The sequence below is a fragment of the Callorhinchus milii genome, unplaced genomic scaffold, assembly GCF_018977255.1.
Source record: "Callorhinchus milii isolate IMCB2004 unplaced genomic scaffold, IMCB_Cmil_1.0 Scaffold9, whole genome shotgun sequence".
NCBI classification, from domain to species: Eukaryota; Metazoa; Chordata; class Chondrichthyes; order Chimaeriformes; family Callorhinchidae; genus Callorhinchus; species Callorhinchus milii.
The window spans coordinates 23,038,598-23,058,772 of NW_024704750.1; the positions used below are offsets into that span (position 1 = coordinate 23,038,598).

General features: G+C 51.2%; 1 protein-coding gene across 3 annotated transcripts in view; it reads right to left on the reverse strand.

Annotated features, from left to right (window-relative positions):
• Positions 1-12,475: 12,475 nt before the first annotated feature.
• The window catches only part of ttll5 (tubulin tyrosine ligase-like family, member 5), a 52,503-nt gene continuing 44,803 nt past the window's right edge, over positions 12,476-20,175 (reverse strand). For all 3 annotated transcript variants that reach the window (XM_042337870.1, XM_042337869.1, XM_042337868.1), the window contains exon 28: positions 12,476-12,686. In XM_042337870.1, coding sequence (XP_042193804.1) covers positions 12,516-12,686 — 171 coding nt within the window. In that variant the 3' untranslated portion in view covers positions 12,476-12,515. The remainder of the gene's footprint in view (positions 12,687-20,175) is intronic.

A 20,175-nucleotide genomic window follows, 5' to 3' on the forward strand; every position in this document is an offset into this window, starting at 1 on the left:
GCCACTGGACCCCAAACTGGCTGCTGGTCACTGAGAGAAGCCAGCCCTGGACCCTAACAGGGTGCAGACAGGCTACTTCATACATGAAACGCAAACTACAGCAGATGCTGGGAATCTGAATCAAACACAAAAGTTGCTGGGAACGCTCAGCAGGTCAGGCAGCATCTATGGAGAAAGGAAAAGGAGTCGGACCAAAGGTCGTGGACACAAAACTTTGACTCACTTTCCTTTCTCCATAGGTGCTGCCTGACCCGCTGAGTGTTCCCAGCGACCTGTTTCTGCTCATACAGATCTCCCTCCCTACCCCCAACGAGAGCACTTATGCACCCACTCCCCCAGCTGCCGAAGGTGAGAGCTCAGTCGCAACCCACCCACCCACTCCCGGGCTGGAGGCCTCAGGGGTAACTAGCTACAGCTTTCCTTTTCTTTGGCACAGACGATATTGACTGAAACGTTTTCATTAGTTGCATTAAATTGGAGACTTGGCAGCATCAACACCTCCACGTTGTAGGCTGTAGAGGAACGGAGAGAGGAGGGGAGAGGAGAGGAGGGGAGAGGAGAGGAGGTGAGGGCAGAGGAGGGGAGAGGAAGGGAGGGAGAGGAGGGAGAGGAGGGTAGGGGAGAGGGGAGAGAGCGAGGGGAGAGGGGAGGTGAGAGAGCGAGGGGAGAGAGAGGGGAAGGAGATGGGATGAGAGAAGGAGGGAGATGGGTGGGCAGGAGGAGGAGAGGGTGAGCGAGGAGAGGGTGAGGAGAGGGGAGAGGAGGGGAGAGCGAGGTGGGAAGGGGAGGGAAAGGGGAGGCAGAGGGGAGGAAAGGGTGACAGGAGGAGAGGGTGAAGGTAGAGGGAGAGGAGAAGGAGAGGGGAGGAAGAGGGGGAGGAGAAGGGAGGGAGAGGAGAGGGGAGGGCGAGGAGAGCGGGAGGAAAGGGAGGGGGAGAGGAGCAGAGGAGAGGAGGCGAGGGTCTGCCGTAAGGCTTCAGTTACAATTAGGGGCAAACTGGAGCTGTGACACCATCACAAACACAAACACACCATCACAAACACAAACACACCATCACAAACACAAACACACCATCACAAACACAAACACACCATCACAGACAAGACTGTGGCAATGCAGTGGGTGAGCAGCCTTCACAGCTACACATGTGTGGGTGTGACGCGGGTGGCTGGGGTTTGATTCATGTCAGTTTGCCTCTCACTCTCAGACTTCACCCACTCACCACCCCTGTGCCCAAGTGGGGAGCTGGGTTTGATGGCTGGCGGGCTCTTGCCCTCGTCCCAGCCAGTGCTGGAGAGTTTGCTCTCAGCAGGATTCAGTACAGGGAACTTTTACTTACTGCTGATGTTTTACTTTACTTTCCTCTGAAACTGAAGCTTGGCCTCTGCAGTGTAAGGGAAGGATTTGCTGGACTCTGCACTGGAAGCGAGTGAAGGCTCCAGGCTCCTACACATCTCAACACCGGTTACACTCAGGCCAAAGGCCCGGCTACAACATGGAAAGAGTGAAAGACATGGGAGACAAGAGAGCATCAGAGTGAAGGCGGCTGGTGATACAGATGAGCTGCCTCTGGGGCAGTGGCTGCACTGCACTTGGTGACAATTCAGGAATAAAAGGAATGACTCATTCCTTTTATTTTGTTTACATTTTATCTAAAATATACATTATATTTATGTCTGTATATTTTATTTTAAATATACAGACATGTGACAGACCCAGAAGTCTTGTAGCTCAGTGGCAAGAGCACTCGCCTTGCAAGCATGAGACCTGGATTCGATTCCAGGGCAAAACCTTGGGCAAGATTCCTGATAATAATCCCTCAAGAAAAAAGACAAGAATACATTTGTATAGCGCCTTTCATGTTGGGAGGACGTCCCAAGGCGCTGAGAGTGTACAGCATTTCAGACCCGAGCTGGGGTCACGGAGGGGGAAGGGAGGAGAGGGGAAGGGGGGTGACCGATGGCATGGTCGAAGGGGAGGGATTTGAGGCAGGACTTGAAGGAGGCTAAGGAGAGGGTGAGGCGGAGCGATTGGGGGATGGAATTCCAGAGGTTGGGGGCAGAGTGGCTGAAGGCTCTAATAATAAATTGGTCATTTCAATCCACGACTGTTTGTGGGACGATGCTGTGCACAATTGCCACGTTTCGCCTACAAAATATACAGTCAATTCACTTTACAGTGTATCCTGTGAAGCGCTTTGAACGTCTCGAAGATGTGATAAGGCGCTGTATCAAATGCAAGGATTATTATTATTATTAACTCTGAGAGTTTTGACGTGTGGGGGCAATGAGGATAATTTCATCACCACGACTGGGCTTCACTGCCATCTGTGTTACACGGTCAGTCTGACAGGACATGGTGCCAGCAACCAGCACTGACCCCACTCGCTCTCCCCACTGCACCTCAAGCCTGCGGCGGCTGATCTTGGGGCAGATCTCTCCTGTTTATAGGCCATAGAGTTCTCTGCCGGCTCCTCAGCAGTATTCCACAATACCCAGCCTCAATGCAAACTTAATCCTTTTTTGCTGTGGAATTTCCTGTCAAACTGTGCAGGAAATGTTCTGTCTTTGCTCTGTGGGTTCAAGCCACAGCTGACAGCAAGCGCTCTCACCGGGCACTGCATTGCTCATTACACTCTCCTCTGCTCCAAGCCTAGCTCGAACCTCCAGTGACTGGCTGTGTTAGTATATTTGTGGGCATTTCTCCCGCAAAAAAATATAGTAGATCCACTTTACAGTATATACTGTGAAGCGCTTTGAGACGTCTCGAAGACGTGATAAGGTGCGATATCAAATGCAAGGATTATTATTGTTATATTATTGACTAGCTCTAGTCCTGTTACGGCTTGAACACTAACTCTTGAGCTGCATTCTGACTGTCTGAGGTGGGTTATATTCTCAGCTGCTTGTCCCCCGCCCCCACCACCAGACCCCACCGGGATCCTGCTCGACCCTCACACCCACCACCCCACCATCAGATGTCGCGCTTTCAGCCACTATGCCCCAAAACTCTGAAACACTCTCCCTCAATCCCTCCGCCTTGCTCCCTCTCTCTCTTTTTTCAAGTTCTGCCAGAAAAACCTTCCTCTTCGACTGTGCTAACGGCCACCTCCCGCTCCCTCCGGCTCTGAGTCAGGCTACACCACTGTTCATAGAATCACAGAAATATAGAGCACAGAAGGAGGCCATTCGGCCCATCGGTCTGTGCTGCTCTTTGAAAAGAGCTTCCAAATCAATCCCACTCCCCCGCTCTCTCCCCATAGCCCTGATCAACTCTACTCCCCTGCTCTCTCCCCATAGCCCTGATCAGCCCCACTCCCCCCCTCTCTCCCCATAGCCCTGATCAACCCCACTCCTCCCCTCTCTCCCCATAGCCCTGATCAACCCCACTCCCCTCTCTCTCCCCATAGCCCTGATCAGCCCCACTCCCCCCCCTCTCCCCATAGCCCTGATCAACCCCACTCCTCCCCTCTCTCCCCATAGCCCTGATCAACCCCACTCCCCCGCTCTCTCCCCATAGCCCTGATCAACCCCACTCCCCCGCTCTCTCCCCATAGCCCTGATCAACCCCACTCCCCCGCTCTCTCCCCATAGCCCTGATCAACCCCACTCCCCCGCGCTCTCACCATAGCCCTGATCAACCCCACTCCCCCGCTCTCTCACCATAGCCCTGATCAACCCCACTCCCCCGCTCTCTCCCCATAGCTCTACAAACTTGTCCTCCCCAAATAATAATCTACTTCTCTCTTAAAAGCTGTTATCAAATCGGCTTCCACCAGTCTTTCAGGCAACACATTCCAGATCCCAACAACTCGCTGTGTGAAAACATTTCTCCTCACCTCTCCTCTGTTTCTTTTAACAACTATTTTAATTCAGTGTCCTTGGGTTACCAACCCACCTGCCAGTGGAAATAGTTTCTCCCCCTGGCGTGTGGTCGGTCTCCCTCTGTTAAGTGCTCTGAGACGCTACCCTGTGTGAAGGTTGCTATATAAGTGCAAGTTGTTGTTGTAAAACCATGTAGCTTGCCATTGATATCGCTGTCTGTGAAGCTTTCCCGCTGCTTGTACAGCTAGGACCACCCTCTACGTTAGGGGTTTGGCTGCAGGGTTAACAGGAGCTGAGTGGGAAGAATCCATGACCCCAGTGACTGGTCGGCCCTTCCAGGTCCTACCGATGAGCCAGGCCGGGCTGTGCTGTCATCAGCAGTGAGTGCCCTGGAATACGTGGACCCACCTGGCTCAGGAACCAGAGGCCTGGCTCCATTCTAATATTCTGTTGCCAAACTTGTCACCTTGGAGCTAATTGAGTCCCAAGGACTCAGTCATCACACACACACCACAGACACACACACACCACATAGGCACACAATACCACAGACACACACAACATAGACTCACACACACCACAGACATACACACTACTGACACACATACACACCACAGATAACCACCCACATCACAGACACCCACCCACCACTGACACACCTACATTTTGCACCATCACTCTGCACTACGTTGTGTGTTTCTATGCACAAGTGGGTTACACATTGTGGACTCATTGTGTCCATGTGCACCATTCCATGCTGGTGAGATCACATGGAGTGAGAGAGTGAGAAGCCGCTGGGAGACTGCCAGTCACAGTACAGATTATTATTTTAATTACTGCTTTCCCACAGTTAGAATGTGCCAGACACGTTTTTTTCTACACGCCATTAAAGCAAAAATAAACGCCACCTAAACTAAAATAAACCCTATAACATATCCCCGGTTATTTTTTTCTACAGATTCGTAAACTTGTGACCCACACTTTAGGGATTAGCCTCCTCGCCTTCACGTTATCTCTGCAGTGTCTAACTATACATTATATTTATGTCTGTATATTTTATTTTAAATATACAGACATGTGACAGACCTAGAAGTCTTGTAGCTCAGTGGTAAGAGCAATGGCCTTGCAAGCATGAGACCCGGATTCGATTCCAGGGCAAAACCTTGATAATAAACATGATAATAATCCCTCGAGAAAAAAAACAAGATTACATTTGTATAGCGCCTTTCACGTCGGGAGGACGTCCCAAGGCGCTGACAGTGTACAGTATTTCAGACCCGAGCTGGGGTCAGGGAGGGGGAAGGGAGGAGAGGGGAAGGGGGGTGACCGATGGCATGGTCGAAGGGGAGGGTTTTGAGGCAGGACTTGAAGGAGTCTAAGGAGAGGGTGAGGCGGAGCGATTGGGGGATGGAATTCCAGAGGTTGGGGGCAGAGTGGCTGAAGGCTCTAATAATAATTTGGATGTACTATGTACATCCCTGCAGGCACCCAGCTGCGAGCACCATTCCTTCTGCTTCATGTATCTCAGGCTCACAATCAGCCCACAATGTGCAAGCCACGCACACTTCCCGTGACGAGTAATACTCAGCCCTGTTCACAGGAGGGACCAGCCCATGTGCGTACATCACAGGCAGACCCTTGGCCCTTGGTGCCTGAGGCAGCTCTCTCTAAGCCATCACTGTGCTAACTCTCTGAGCCCCACTCCCTAGCCTTCCCTATCCTTTTATATTTTTCTTCAGAAATTAGTCTAAAGCCTCTTTAAATGGGAGGCGAAGAAACACAAATCCACTCAATACTATTAGACAAGCTCTGTGTGCGTCTATTATATATATTTATATAATATATAACTACACACACATGCACACACGTATAAGCCCCCACCCTCCTTTATCTCAATCCCCTTCCCCTGTCGATCCAATTCCCTGACTGTCCTGCACCTTGGGATGTCCTACTAATGTGAAAGGCGCTGTGTAAATCTAATTTTATAATGTATATATAGAGAGAGGGGGAGACAGGAGGAGAGAGCGAGACAGACAGGAGCAGATACATACAGTAGACATAGATATATGTGTGGTGATTTTGTAGGCGAACAAAGCAATCAATTTGAGTACAGCAAAGTCCCACAAACGGTGGTAAAGTGAATAACTGTTTTTTCTGGGGGATGGTTGGTCAGGACAAATGGAGAAACTCCCTTCTCTTTCCCAACAGCGTCAGGGAACCTTTAACATCCACCTAAACAGGCACTGAGGAGCCTCAGTGTAATATATCACCTGACAGTGTGATGCTCCCCATCACTGCGCTGGAGTTCAAAGTATCGACGTGGGGGTCGAACCTACAACTGTCAGACTTTATGTCAATTGTGTCAATGTGCGTCTGTGTGTGTATGTCTGCGTGTGTGTGCATGTGTGTGTTTGTGCATCTACATTTATGTGAATGTGTGTGTGTGCATATACATTATATATAGACTAGCAACCCATCATACACTCAGCATTAAGAGCATTATCTTATTATTGTAGGTTCTGCAAGATGTTTAGTCAGTAACAATGAGCTGAAGGGCTCAGAGATCAAGTGATTGAGTCAGTGCCTGTGGCAGGGCTGGCGCTGGCTTTTTTCTTGCCCGTCTGAACCAGATTGTTGCTGCAGCGTGAGGTCCCCTGGGTCTCCCGGCCAAGCACTGAGCAGCTATTGTGAGCAGTGATCGCTCAGACAGTATAGCCCTGTGTTCCCTGAGCTGCACTCACCCACTGTGTGGCTGAGGGGGGGGAGGAAGGAGAGACAGAGATCAGAGGACTGGGCAGCAATGTATAGGGGGAGGCTGGGGGGGGGCAGTGTATAGGGGGAGGCTGGGGGGGGGCAGTGTATAGGGGGAGGCTGGGGGGGCAGTGTATAGGGGGAGGCTGGGGGGGGGGCAGTGTATAGGGGAGGCTGGGGGGGGCAGTGTATAGGGGGAGGCTGGGGGGGGATTGTATAGGGGGAGGCTGGGGGGGCAGTGTATAGGGGAGGCTGGGGGGGCAGTGTATAGGGGAGGCTGGGGGGCAGTGTATAGGGGAGGCTGGGGGGAGCAGTGTGTAGGGGGAGGCTGGGGGGAGCAGTGTGTAGGGGGAGGCTGGGGGGAGCAGTGTATAGGGGGAGGCTGGGAGGGAGCAGTGTATAGGGGGAGGCTGGGGGGGCAGTGTATAGGGGGAGGCTGGAGGGGAGCAGTGTATAGGGCGACACTGGATGGGGCAGTGTATAGGGAGACACTGGGGGGGAGCAGTGTATAGGGGGAGGCTGGGGGGGTAGTGTATAGGGGGAGGCTGGAGGGGAGGTAGTGTATAGGGGAGGCTGAGGGGGAGCAGTGTATAGGGGGAGGCTGGAGGGGAGCTAGTGTATAGGGGGAGGCTGGAGGGGAGGTAGTGTATAGGGGGAGGCTGGGGGGGGGGGTAGTGTATAGGGGGAGGCTGGGGGGGGGGTAGTGTATAGGGGATGCTGGGGGGAGCAGTGTACTGGGGGAGGCTGGAGGGGAGCTAGTGTATAGGGGGAGGCTGGGGGGGAGGTAGTGTACAGGGGGAGGCTGGGGGGGAGGTAGTGTATAGGGGGAGGCTGGGGGGGAGGTAGTGTACAGGGGGAGGCTGGGGGGGAGGTAGTGTATAGGGGGAGGCTGGGGAGACAGGAGAAGAGAAGCTGAGAGTCAGGCTGACGGACTGGCTCAGATCCAACAGGAACTCACTCACAGCTCAGACTCCCCCCCCCCCCCACCTCCCTCTCCCCCAAAAATAAATGTCAACACAACAGTTTGAGTGGAGGAGCTGAGAAAGAGAATGAAGGGAGATGGCATAGAGCAGCCATTACTTCACATTGGCCGGCTCGCTCAACAAGGACAACGGCAACAACTTGCATTTACACTGTGCCCTCACGATGGCAGATTCTGACACCGAGCCGGCGGAGTGGGGGGGTCACTGTCACCACGATCAAAAAGGAAGGTCTTCATACGGGAATTCAAAGTGGGGAGGGAGAGGGCAAGCTCAGGGCTGGGGGGGGGGGGGGTGGAGGGTAAACCTCACAAAATACTTTTACATGAAACTCAAATAATTTATAGCATTACAATAATAATCCTTTTACTACCGCAGTTGATCACATCAAAATATCTCACGCTGCTTCACAGGTTTACTGTGAAGCGTAGTACTGTATTTTTGGTGAACACAGCAGCAACTTTGCACACAGCGACAACCCACAAAAACAGCCACAAAGGGAACAATCAGTTATATCTGGGGATTGTTGGCCAGGATACTGAGAGAGAGAGAGAGAGACAGAGAGACAGAGAGAGAAGCTCCAATCTCATCCGAACAACAGCAAATCTGACAAGCCAGCACTGCGCGGGGCGTCAGCCTGGACTGTGAGCTCAGAGCCCCGAGATGGGGCTTGAACCCACAACCTTGCAACTGTGAGCCCAAATATTGACAAACTGAGCCGGCTGGAAGTACATTACCGAGGGTGGCAGCATGAGCTCGTTGGTAGGGGAAGGGAGTGAGGTGAGGCAGGGGAAGATGAGGTGAGTGGAGAATGAGGGGTAGGGAGGAGAAGTGAGCAAAGATTGCCTCTCTCGCTATTGTGTTGTGATCTTTTCCTGAGGTGTGTCTGCACAGTGTTGAGAGGGTTAAACCTCTGCTGCTGGATTCAGATAAGCAGCTGTGAATCAACGCTGCCTTTTAATTAAAAAAATAATCGCAGCAAAAACTAGAAACCACATCCTGGTGTTTGTGCAGAACTACCAACCAGCGGAGAGAGGAGATCTGTGATTCCCGGGGAAAGCCTGAGAGATTTCCTACAAAATATCCTTCTGCTTCCACACAGCTCTCTCCTGCGCTCTGCCTCTGCGCTGTGCACAGCCAGCCCTGCCTCAGTGTTTCCAACCCCCTACCCCCACTGCGCCCCCCCCCCACACACACACTATTCCCTGAGCCAGGGGAATGGAGACCCAGCCACTTCCTCCTGTGCATTGTACCTACGATGCTTCGGTTTGTTTTTCTTTCCTAACATTAACATGGAAAGACCACACAAACCCACAGGGTGAGAGCACTTTCCTGTAACCCTCTCACTCCAGCCAGATAGAGGAAGGGAGGGGGAACTGGGTATTAGCCCGGCTGGTGCTAGAGGCCGCACGGGAATAAAGAAGATGGAGGTGTACAGCAGGGCAAGCATCGCGTGTGGAATGACACACTAACACACTGAGGTGCTCTCTTTACTCACTCTCGCCCCTTCTCTCTCTTTCCCTCCCCTCTCTGATACTCACTCTCTCTTTCCCTGACACGCTCTCTTTCTGACACTCACTCACTTTCTTTTTCTCTCTATCTCTGTCTGATACTCGCTCTTTCTGTTTGAAACTCTTTCTCTGATTCTCTCTCTCTCTGATACTCTCTGCGTGTGTGGATGTGTTTCTATGTATGATTCTTTGACTGTGTGTGTGTGTGTGTGTGAGTACGTGTTTGTGCGTGTATGTATGTGAGTGCGTGTATGTCTGAGTGAGTGAGTGTGTGTGTCTCTCTCTCTCTGGTTCACAGGTTCAGTCTCTGCCTGAGCTCGCTGAGCTCCCAGCTTGCTGAGTGAGTGAGGAGCCGGCTGAGTGTCTGGGCCTGGATGTTGGAGGGATTGTCAGTGGGTTCAGGAGATGGGGAATGCCCACCTGTGGCAGATGGGATTAAAAACTTCAACTCGTGGCACATTCCAGGGATCAGGAACGCCACGGCCCATCATTAATCTACAAGGTGTGCCTTTTCCGCTGGCTCTGTACACACATTCCACTGGCGGCCATGATCCTGCCCGCCTCCAGCCCATTATCTAATAACTGTTCCACATTGCTCACATTCCACCCACTGCCGGCAAACAGGGACCACTGTTTGCTTTGGCACTCATTGCGGTCTCAAAAATACCAGCAACACACAGTCTGCAGACGCTTCTCTTTGTACTCCAGAGACGCCGGCATGGAGGGTTTTATGTCTCCTGTGATCACACATATTCCTCAGCTTCTGCACCATCGCACAGGTCACTCAGTTTCTCCAATGCACTTTTACTGTGTGTCTAACCCGTGCAGTCCCTGACCTGGGAGTGTGGACGCACAGTGTAGAGGAGCTTCACTGTGTCTCTAACCCTGACCTGGGAATGTGGACGCACAGTGTAGAGGAGCTTTACTGTGTCTCTAACCCTGACCTGGGAGTGTGGACGCACAGTGTAGAGGAGCTTCACTGTGTCTCTAACCCTGACCTGGGAATGTGGACGCACAGTGTAGAGGAGCTTTACTGTGTCTCTAACCCTGACCTGGGAGTGTGGACGCACAGTGTAGAGGGAGCTTTACTGTGTCTCTAACCCTGACCTGGGAGTGTGGACGCACAGTGTAGAGGGAGAATTGAGGGAGGGCCTCATTTTCAGAGTTGAGATAGATGATCCAGCTATCTTTGGCAAGCAAGGTTTCCCCCACACACTCCCCACTTCACTGAATTAAACCCAATTACGTTCCTCAAACTGAACTTAGGCCCCCATATTCCCACCCAAACCTGAGTTCCCCAATCATCATGGACCCAATTCCTCTGCGGCCCCCCCAGCTGGACGTCCAGCCCAAGACAAAGCTGTGGGGTCTGGTGTTTGACTGAGGATGGGATTGAGGGAGCAGTTTGCCTGAGGGAATGGGGGGGCTGTGATGGGGTTGGGTTTCTCTGGCTGAGAAAGGCTATTGTTTCTCACTCTCACACTTGCCGCTCACAGCAGAGATGGCAGACAGCTCCTCGGCCACAGGAAACAGGAGGAAACTGGGCACCACCGGAGGGCAGGACAAAGAGCCTCCTCACCAGCAGCCAGCACAGCGAGCGCTTCCCGCCCCGGGGAATGCATAGCTAGAGAGAGACTGCGGCCACTGTAACACACACAGCCCACCCACAAGAGGCAGCTTCCAATGTTCTCCACTTGTGTGGTCAGAAATGATTTAATCCCTTTGCTATGGAGAATCAGATGTCAGTGTTGTCAGACGACACTTGCTTCATGTGATAATAACAAACATTAACCTGTTAAAGATTGAAACTGCATCCATTAAACAATCAGTTTACTGTATTGTGAGGTAAAGTACCATAATCCATGTGGTTCAGCAGGGCTCCCACCCCATCTGAGTGTGTGTGTCTGTGTGGGGAGTGGGGGTGGGGTGGGTGCAGTCACAGGACGTGCAGTCTATTTGGGTGCTGGCTGGGTGCCGCTCCCACACAGTGTATGTTACCCCCCCCCACCCACCGTCACAACCTGACCTGGCTCTGCCACACCCTGGCCTGGCTGCCCCACCCCTATGCAGAGGCCAGGCCTGACTGCTGGTCCCAGAGCCTAGTGGCACCTGGCCAAGGCCATCTATATTCTTTACACTTCAAATGAACTCCACAAGCCTGTGCTGCAGCTGTGGAAAAGGGCTGGGAATTCATCTGGTTCAGGCTATGGGTAAGTCAGGACCTGGAGACTGGAGCCTGGTACTGTCAGCAGCTGTTACCGCACATCCAAGCATTCCCCCCCAACCCCCCCACCCACACACACATACACACACTGGCAATGGGGCAGACCGGTCAGATTAAACAAACTGACAATCAGCCACAAATAGGGACCATTTCTGGGATCTTGGCTCAGAGCCACAGGTATCAAATATGCTGAGAGAATAGACAGGCATTTCACACTTGAGCATCAAGGAACATAAGTCTGCTGATGTTGGGCTGGGGGCACAGAGAGGCCAACACAGCTGGGGATCTGCATCCAGTGAGACTGGTAATGAGGCCATGTGTGGTTAAGCATTCAATTTGGAGCAACATTATTAACCCACATGCAGAGTCACTGCATATCATTGTGTACACACACAACACTCACACCAGCACAGACACGATGGGGAGAGAGAGAGAGAGAGCAGGGAATGGGGTTAGAGTAGAGAGCTCCAGTGGGGGAGCGAGCCCCAGCACAGACACGATGGGGAGAGAGAGAGAGAGAGCAGGGAATGGGGTTAGAGTAGAGAGCTCCAGTGGGGGAGCGAGCCCCAGCACAGACATGATGTGTGAATGGCCTGTCCTGTAAACAAATGGTTTGTATTAAACAAATCATCTGCCATGGGCTCCTTCACTGCCTCACAAGGTAAAAGCACAATGTGGGGCTGTCTCGAGTCATTCATACCAGGAAATCTCAGCCTTGGGCTACAGATCTCCATCAATTCCTCAAAGCTCCTTGAAATTCATCACCTGTTTTTTTTAACTGGCTGTTACCAGATCAGTCACAGATCCACATAGTGAAAAGGTGCTGAAGTAATCCGTGCAGGTTAATGTGAGCAACCTGCACTTTGTTTATGGTATGCACACAGAGCATCACAGTTTTTAAGACAAAACTAGTCAGTGGCCAGCAGATCACGTGATCCCATATATCATAATAATATAATCCTTGCATTTGATATTGCACATGTGATATTAATCACATCTCAAAGCACTTTATATGATGGGAATTCCTACATCTCCCTCTTTATAAAAGAACATAGGATTCTCTCGACTTGGCACAACAACTTGCATTTATGTAGACCCTACAAGGCCTGGCAGACAGCATGCACAGCCTGGTCACTGTGAGTGAGGCATCTCTGCAGGGCACTAGCATAACCATGTCAGTGCGATTCACTGGGTTTGCTCTTGATGAACACAGTGGGGCTGGGCCTTACCTGGAGGCTGTAGACGTGGTCCTGTCTGCTCCACCACAGTTGGGGGTCTGAAGGGCTGTGTGCAAACCCTGGACCGGATCTGAATCATAGCCTGGAGTTCGGGCCGCGGGCACCATTACAACATTGCTGCGGGTCGGTGCTCCATTTGTCAAGTTCATGTTAGATAACTGAGAAAATAAAATCAGGAGAGGCAAGTGAGAGTAGTGGAGTGGAGAGAGAGACAGTCAGAAGTCAGAGACAGGAGACAGACAGACAGACAGACAGACAGACAGAGAGTGGAGACGCAGACAGACAGACAAGACAGACAGAGAGGAGAGACAGACAGGCAGACAAACAGAAAAGAGACAGAGAAAGAGTCCTGTAGCTCAGTAGTTAGAGCACTCGCCTCGAAAACGAGACCTGGGTTCAATTCCCAGCAGGGCGAAATGCTAGGCAAGTTTCATGCCTGATAATAATCCCTCAAGAAGAAAAAACAATAATAGTTTGGTCACTCGATCCATGACTGTTTAAACGTGTGATGCTGCTGTGTGCAATTGGCTGGCACATTTTGCCCACAAAATATAGTCAATTCACTTTACAGTATATTCTCTGAAGCGCTTTGAGACATCTAGAAGACATGATAAGCCGCTGTATCAAATGCAAGGATTATTATATACTATTATAAAGAAAGAGAGAGAGAGAGAGGAGAGAGTCAGAGAGAGAGGAGAAAGAGACAGACAGACAGACAGACAGAGAGGGAAAGAGATAGGAGAGAGACAGGGAAAAAGACAGAGAGAGTGAAGAGAGAAGAGAAAGATTACAACCCACAAGCAGAATAGACAAATACAGAGGCCACACACGACAGCAATTGGCGGTGGGCACGCTGAGGTTCTGACGCTGTCAGCACGGTATCAAACACAAGGATTATTGTTGTTGTTGTGGTTGTTAATGTGGAAGCTGTGTTTCCGAGGATCTTAGAAAGAAAGTTTCTAAACAAGGCCTGAATTTTGCACAATTCTGAGAAATGTGAAATCCTCAGACAGGCTGAGTGAGACAAGGGCAGGATGGTGGATAAGATTGCTGAAGTGAGAGTGAATAAATGACATCCTGCCGCCAGCACCCACTGAGCTACGTTCTAGTAGTTCCACACGCCTTTCCCATTCGTGACAATTGTGTCAGGACCTCACCCGCAGAAACACTCGCACACTATACATCTTTATGGTTACGATTACGGGAACTCCCTCCTCATTGGCCTTCCCAACTCCTCCCTTCACAAGCTGCAGATCATCAAAACTCTGCAGCTCGTGTGCTCTCACGCACCAGACTCCGTGACCCCATCACCCCCACCCTCGCCCGACTCCACCGGCTCCCCATCCCCCAGAGGATCGAGTTCAAGATCCTCGTCCTCACCTTTAAAGCCACCCATGGCCTCGCCCCCTCCTACCTCTCTGACCTGCTGACTCCCTACCAACCTGCCCACTCCCACCATTCAGCGGCTCCGGCTGCTCCATATCTCCCACCCGACCCGCCCTACCATCGGTGGCCGGGCTTTCAGCCTCTCTGCCCCTATGCTCTGGAATTCCATCCCACGGTCCCTTCGCCTCGCTTCCTCCCTCGCCTCCTTCAAGGCCGGTCTCAAGACCCTTCTCTTCGACCGTGCCTTTGGTCTCTCTCCCACCTCTCTGCCTTTCCTCACCCCTATATCACCCCTCCCCACGCTCAGGCTCCGACACCTGACTTGTTCAGCGCTTTGGGACGTCCTCCCAACGTGAAAGGCGCTCTATAGATGTAATTTTGTTGTTGCTGTTGTACACCTCAATAAAAGGGACACAGGGAGATTGTTCAGGCCTGCCTCATTCAGGCTCACAATCTCCAATCCTAACTTGGCAAATAAAAAGCCATCCCTGTGGGGAGATGGCAACTGGAGAAGGCGTTTCTCATAAAGGAAAGTTGGTTTCTCCTTATCTATTCTTATCAAAATCCCTCATAATTTTAGACACCTCTATTAAATCTCCCTTTAATCTTCTCTGCTCTAAGGAGAACAAGCCCAGCTTCTCTAGTCTCTCCACATAACTAAAGTCCCTGATTCCTGGTAACATTCTGCTTAAACACCTCTGCACCCTCTCCAAGGCCTAAACATCCTTCCTAAAGTGTGGTGCCCAGAATTGGACACAATATTCCAGCTGAGGCCTAACCAGTGACTTATAAAGGTTCAGCAGAACTTCCTTGCTTTTGTACTCTATGCCTCTATTATAAAGCCAAGGATCCCATATGCTTTTTTTTAATCCATCCCTGTTTGAATATTAATAGGAATAGACTTCCCCTTTAACATCCCATCTACAGACACGGGACAATCACAGTGCACTTCCCTTTTCATAGATCACCCAGACATACAGGAGTCCCATTACAGTACACTTCACCTTTAACAAATTACCTACAGACATCATAGAATCATACAGCACAGAACGAGGTCATTCGGTCCAACGTGTCTGTGCCGGGTAGGGTGGTCCTAGCTGGATATTTTTCTCCATTAAACTTCGTCTGCCACGTGTCGCCTCCCAGCTGCGCTCTTTCCTCTCCACCCATGCATTATTCAAACCCCTTCAGTCGGGTTTCCGTGCTGCCCATAGCACAGAAACCGCCCTGGTCAAGGTCACCAGTGACATCTTGACCATCTGCGACCAGGGCTCCCTCTACCTCCTCGACCTATCGTCAGCATTCGATACGGTCGACCACTCTATCCTCCTCCACCGCTTGACCTCCCACCTCAACCTTCAAGGCCCTGTCCTTGAGTGGTTTAGGTCGTACCTCTACCACCGTCTTCATTTTGTTTCCACAAACGGCTTTTCCTCCACCCCCCGCACTGTCTCATGCGGTGTCCCTCAGGGCTCTGTCCTCAGTCCCCTCCTCTTCACCCTCTATACACTCCCCCTGTGGTGACATCATCCGCAGACATAGGGTTAACTCCCACATGTATGCAGATGACACCCAACTCTACCTTTCCTCCTCTACCCTCAACTCCATGACCCCCGATGTCCTGACAGCTGTCTGTCCGACATCGAGTCCTGGACGAGAGACAACTTTCTTCAGCTCAACGTGCGTAATACTGAGGCCCTCCTGATTGGCTCACGTCAGCGCCTCCGCATCTCAGGCGCTGACACCATCAGCATCCAAGGCCGCACTCTCCACCTCTCAAAGCCATCAGGAACCTCGGCGTTCTGTTCGACCCTGAGCTGTCCTTTCTCCCTCATATCCGCACCACAACCGGCACTGCCTTCCATCACCTCCGGAACATCGCCGGACTACGGCACTACCTCACCCCTCACGCGGCTGAAACACTGGTTCACGCCTTTATCACCTCAAGGCTGGACTATGGGAACTCTCTCCTCGTCGGCCTTCCCGGCCCTCCCTCCACACTGCAGGTCATTCAGAACTCTGCAGCTCGTGTACTGTCCCGCACCAGACACCGCGAACACATCACTCCCACCCTCGCCCTCGCCCTCGCCCTCACCCTCGCCCTCACCCTCACCATCGCTCGCCTCCACTGGCTCATCATCCCCCAGAGGATCGAATTCAAGATCTTCATCCTCACCTACAAGGCCATTCACGGCCTCGCTCCCTCCTACCTCTCCGACCTACTATCTCCCCATGTACCTGCCCGTACCCTCCGTTCTTCTGGCTCCCGTCTGCTCCACATCCCCCGCCCCAACCGCCCGACCATCGGTGGCCGGGCCTTCAGCCTCTCAGCCCCGAGGCTCTAGAACTCCATCCCCCAGTGCCTTTGTCTTACTTCCTCCCTTTCCTCCTTCAAGGCCGGTCTCAAGGCCTTTCTCTTTGACTGTGCCTTCAGCTCCCCTCTCGACTCTCTTCCCCCTCCTCGCTCCCTCCCTTCCCTCCCCTCACCCTGACCATTTCCCCCCTCCTCGCTCCCTCCCTTCCCTCCCCTCACCCTGACCATTTCCCCCCAATGCTCGGGTCCTGACCCAACTGTCCAGCGCCTTGGGACGTCCTCCCGACATGAAAGGCGCTCTATAAATGGAATCTTGTTGTTGTTGTCTGCCCATGTTACCAGTCTGTTTATGTCCATTTGCCGTCTGCTACTATCCTCCTCACTGTTTACTACTTTCCTCGCTTAGTATCATCTGCAAACCTGGAAATTGTCCTCCCTGTACCCAAGTCCAGGTCATTTATATAGATCAAGAACAGCAGTGGCCCCAATACTGATCCCTGGGGGACACCGCTGCACACTTCCCGCCAGTCAGGAAAACAAACGTTCACCACCACTCTCTGCTTTCTGTCTCCCAGACAGTTCTGTATCCACTGCCACTGTCCCTTTAATACCGGGGGCTTCTATTTTGCTGACAAGTTTCTTATGTGGCACTTTATCAAATGCCTTTTGAAAATCCATATAAACTACATCAACTGCACTATCTTCATCCACCCTCTCCGTTACTTCATCAAAAAGGGGCAATCCTAGTGCACTTCCCCTTTAATGTCAGGTGACGTGGCTTTACTTTATTTTTAAATAGTTTCCACAGTAGTGAAAGGAAATTGTGCTCTCTGGCAATGTTGTGGTGGTTAGGAATTCTATTACACCCCATTGAGATTGGGTTTCCGCTCGGAATCCACGCACTGCCGAGGCTGCACATACCTCACATACACAGCAGCACTCGGAGTGAACATGAGCTGTCTGTGCGGCCAACCCAGTTAATGGGCAAAAACCAGCTCTTATTTATATAACTGATCATGTTCCCCTTTTCCTGTACATGAAAACATCTCATGTACAAGGTTTTGTATCAGCCAGCGACGCCAGGCGTTCAGACTGTGTGAGACTTGGTGACCAGCAATGTCCTTGACCCTCTCCAACTGACACAACTTTGACCTATTCCCTGAGAAATCCACTCTGCTGCTTTGGCCTCTCAACTAGAGAGAAACAGCAGAGCAGAGAGCTCTCTCTCCTGTGTTTGCTCTACACTGGGTGTAAAGGTAGCCTATTCACCCACGAAGTACACATCATCACACCACTTTACAGTACATCCTGTGAAGCGCTTTGATATATCAAAGGTAAGGATTATTATTCTATAAAAGTCAGTAAACAGAATGTGCGGCAGCCATAATTGACACTTCTGCCATGCAGTGCCACTCAGACAAGAGAGTGGGTCTGCTGCCAGTGTGCCTCGGCTCTTACCTCAGGCAGTAATGCCACACTCATTAACCCTGCAGCCAAAGCCCTAATGGGAAGGGTAATCCTAGCTGGACAAGCAGTGGGAAAGCTTGCCAGACCATGATATCAATGGCAAGCTATACAGTTTTAGCTGGCTAAACTCCAGCAATTCCCCAACATACACTCTGGGGTCCCCCAAGCCTTGGCTATTGCCAACCTACGCCTAATAAGCTCTGGAATTAGGTAAACAGGATGTGTCCCTCCAGGGAGAGAGAGAGAGACCGCATTCCATTCTAATAATCTATCTCTGGGATTGACGTGTGTAGGTGCGATACATGGAATTCTCAGTTTGGTTTGTTGACTTTTAAGCATGGTGTTGGTTTCCGTGGGTGTCAGACACCCGGCTGGGCCCAAAACAACAATTTACATTTCTATAGCCCTTCACATCGTGGGGCATCTCGAGCACAAATGAGGTGGGGGGAGGGGGTCAGTCAGTCTGAGCCACGTGTTATGGTGACTGAACTGCAGCTCATGCACGAGCTACTCAGTGCTATTCTCATGTTGTATTATGATCTACATTCCATGCAGTTGTGGAACAACAACAAATTACATTTGTATAGCGCCGTTCACGTTGGGAGGATGTCCCAAGGAGCCGAACAATGAAACAATGAAAGCACCATCACATTGTCAGAGTAAGTACATGAAACTTCACAAATGCAACTAATTTACCCAAAATAGCCTCCAGGGTGGCAGACCGCAGGCAGTCTGTCCCACTCTAAAATTAACACCGCTGGAACGCAGGCTCTGGTTATAATTAATCCCAGCCCCATCACAACACCAGGTGCAGCTGTAGTGCCGGCTTCCCCTCTCTGTGCACAGTCACCAGCCAGGCCAGGCACAGCGGCGAGACCTCAACAACAAGACAGTCAGTAGGGGGGGGGGTAGAAGAGTGGTCTCTTCCCAGTCAGTGCAGAGGAGTGGGCAGAGGGTAGTCCCTGAGCACCGTCAGTGGGGGGGGGGGGAGATTACAACCTTAAAGACAAAGCAAGGTAAAATATAAATAATTACACAAGAAGAACCCGACTACCAAACTCTTCATAGGCCAATGGGATCTCCATTAGCCAGTGAGCCACAGCCAGGAACCTGATCTGGTGGTTCTCAGTCATTAGATGCTCTTGTGTGGTCTTTACTCCACTCCCTGGCTCAGTTCCCAGGATCACTGTTTAGCTCCAGCACAGACCTGAGATGGGGAGGGGAGTGGGGTGAGGTCCATGCCTCCTACCTTGACTAATTTGCAGCTCAGTTGTAGGAATTACTGCGCACACCACAACTCAGATACAGATACAGGCCAGACAGGAGGGGGAGGAGACCCCACGCAGGCAGTTTGCTGACCTACAGTACCATGTACACCAGAGCATTTGAAAGATCAGTCCACAATTTATCATTTTACGCAGTGTTTTTTTTCCCACAGAAACTGAGAAATGATTTCTCCCACAAGGAGACTAGCTGGGAATGGCATCCGCTAGTCTGAACTCACGTCACTGGTGTTTGAAGCCAAATTCAACCCAAGGATAATAATAATAATCCTTGCATTTGATATAGAGCCTTATCACGTCTGCGAGCCGTCTCAAAGCGCTTCACAGAATATACTATAAAGTGAATTAACTGTATATTTTGTGGGCAAAATGTAGCAGCCAATTGTGCACAGCAGCGTTCCACAAATAGTCATGGATTGAGTGACCACATTTTTTAGGAAAATTATTACCCCTGGAAAGTGATTCGCCAATCGATTTACCACCGGGTTCCTACTTACTGTTAGGTAAACAGACGTGTGTGGAGTATGGAAACTTGCCTAAGGTTTCACCCTGCCCAGGAATCAAAACCAGGTCCTCTCGCTTGCGAGGTGAGTGCTCTAACCACTTTACAGGACTTCACTAATTAATAACTAATAACTTTAAATCTGCAAATGTGGCAATGTTAACGCAGTGACTGGCGAGCAGTAAGACAATGGATGGCACGGCCTCTCACATCCACCACTCAGAGAGCCCACAATGGCCACGCAAGAGGCCAGTTGTAAACTCCTGGGAATTCAACACAGCCTCTCAATTTACACCACAGCAGCTGCCAAATAATCCCAGAGCAAGCGTGTCTGCCGCCCACCCGCCCCTGGCCGGGAGGAACAAACAATAAAAGACCAACTGTGCTTTCAATGTGAGCTGCTGGACTGAAACTAAACTCAGCCAAGTGTCAGCCTAAGTATCCTGAACTCAGGCAGAGAACAGATCAAAACCAGCTTCACATCTTACTCGGGAGAAAGAGAGAGAACAGAGTGAGAAAGAGAACAGAGTGTGAGAGAGAGAAGACAGTAAGAGTGAGAGAGATAAAGAGGACAGAGAGAGATTTAGAGAGGACAGAGTGATAGAGAGAGAGAAAGAAAGAACGATAGAGTACAGAGTGTGTGAGAGAGAGAGCAAGAGAGAGAGGACAGAGAGAGTGAGAGGACAGAGTGAGAG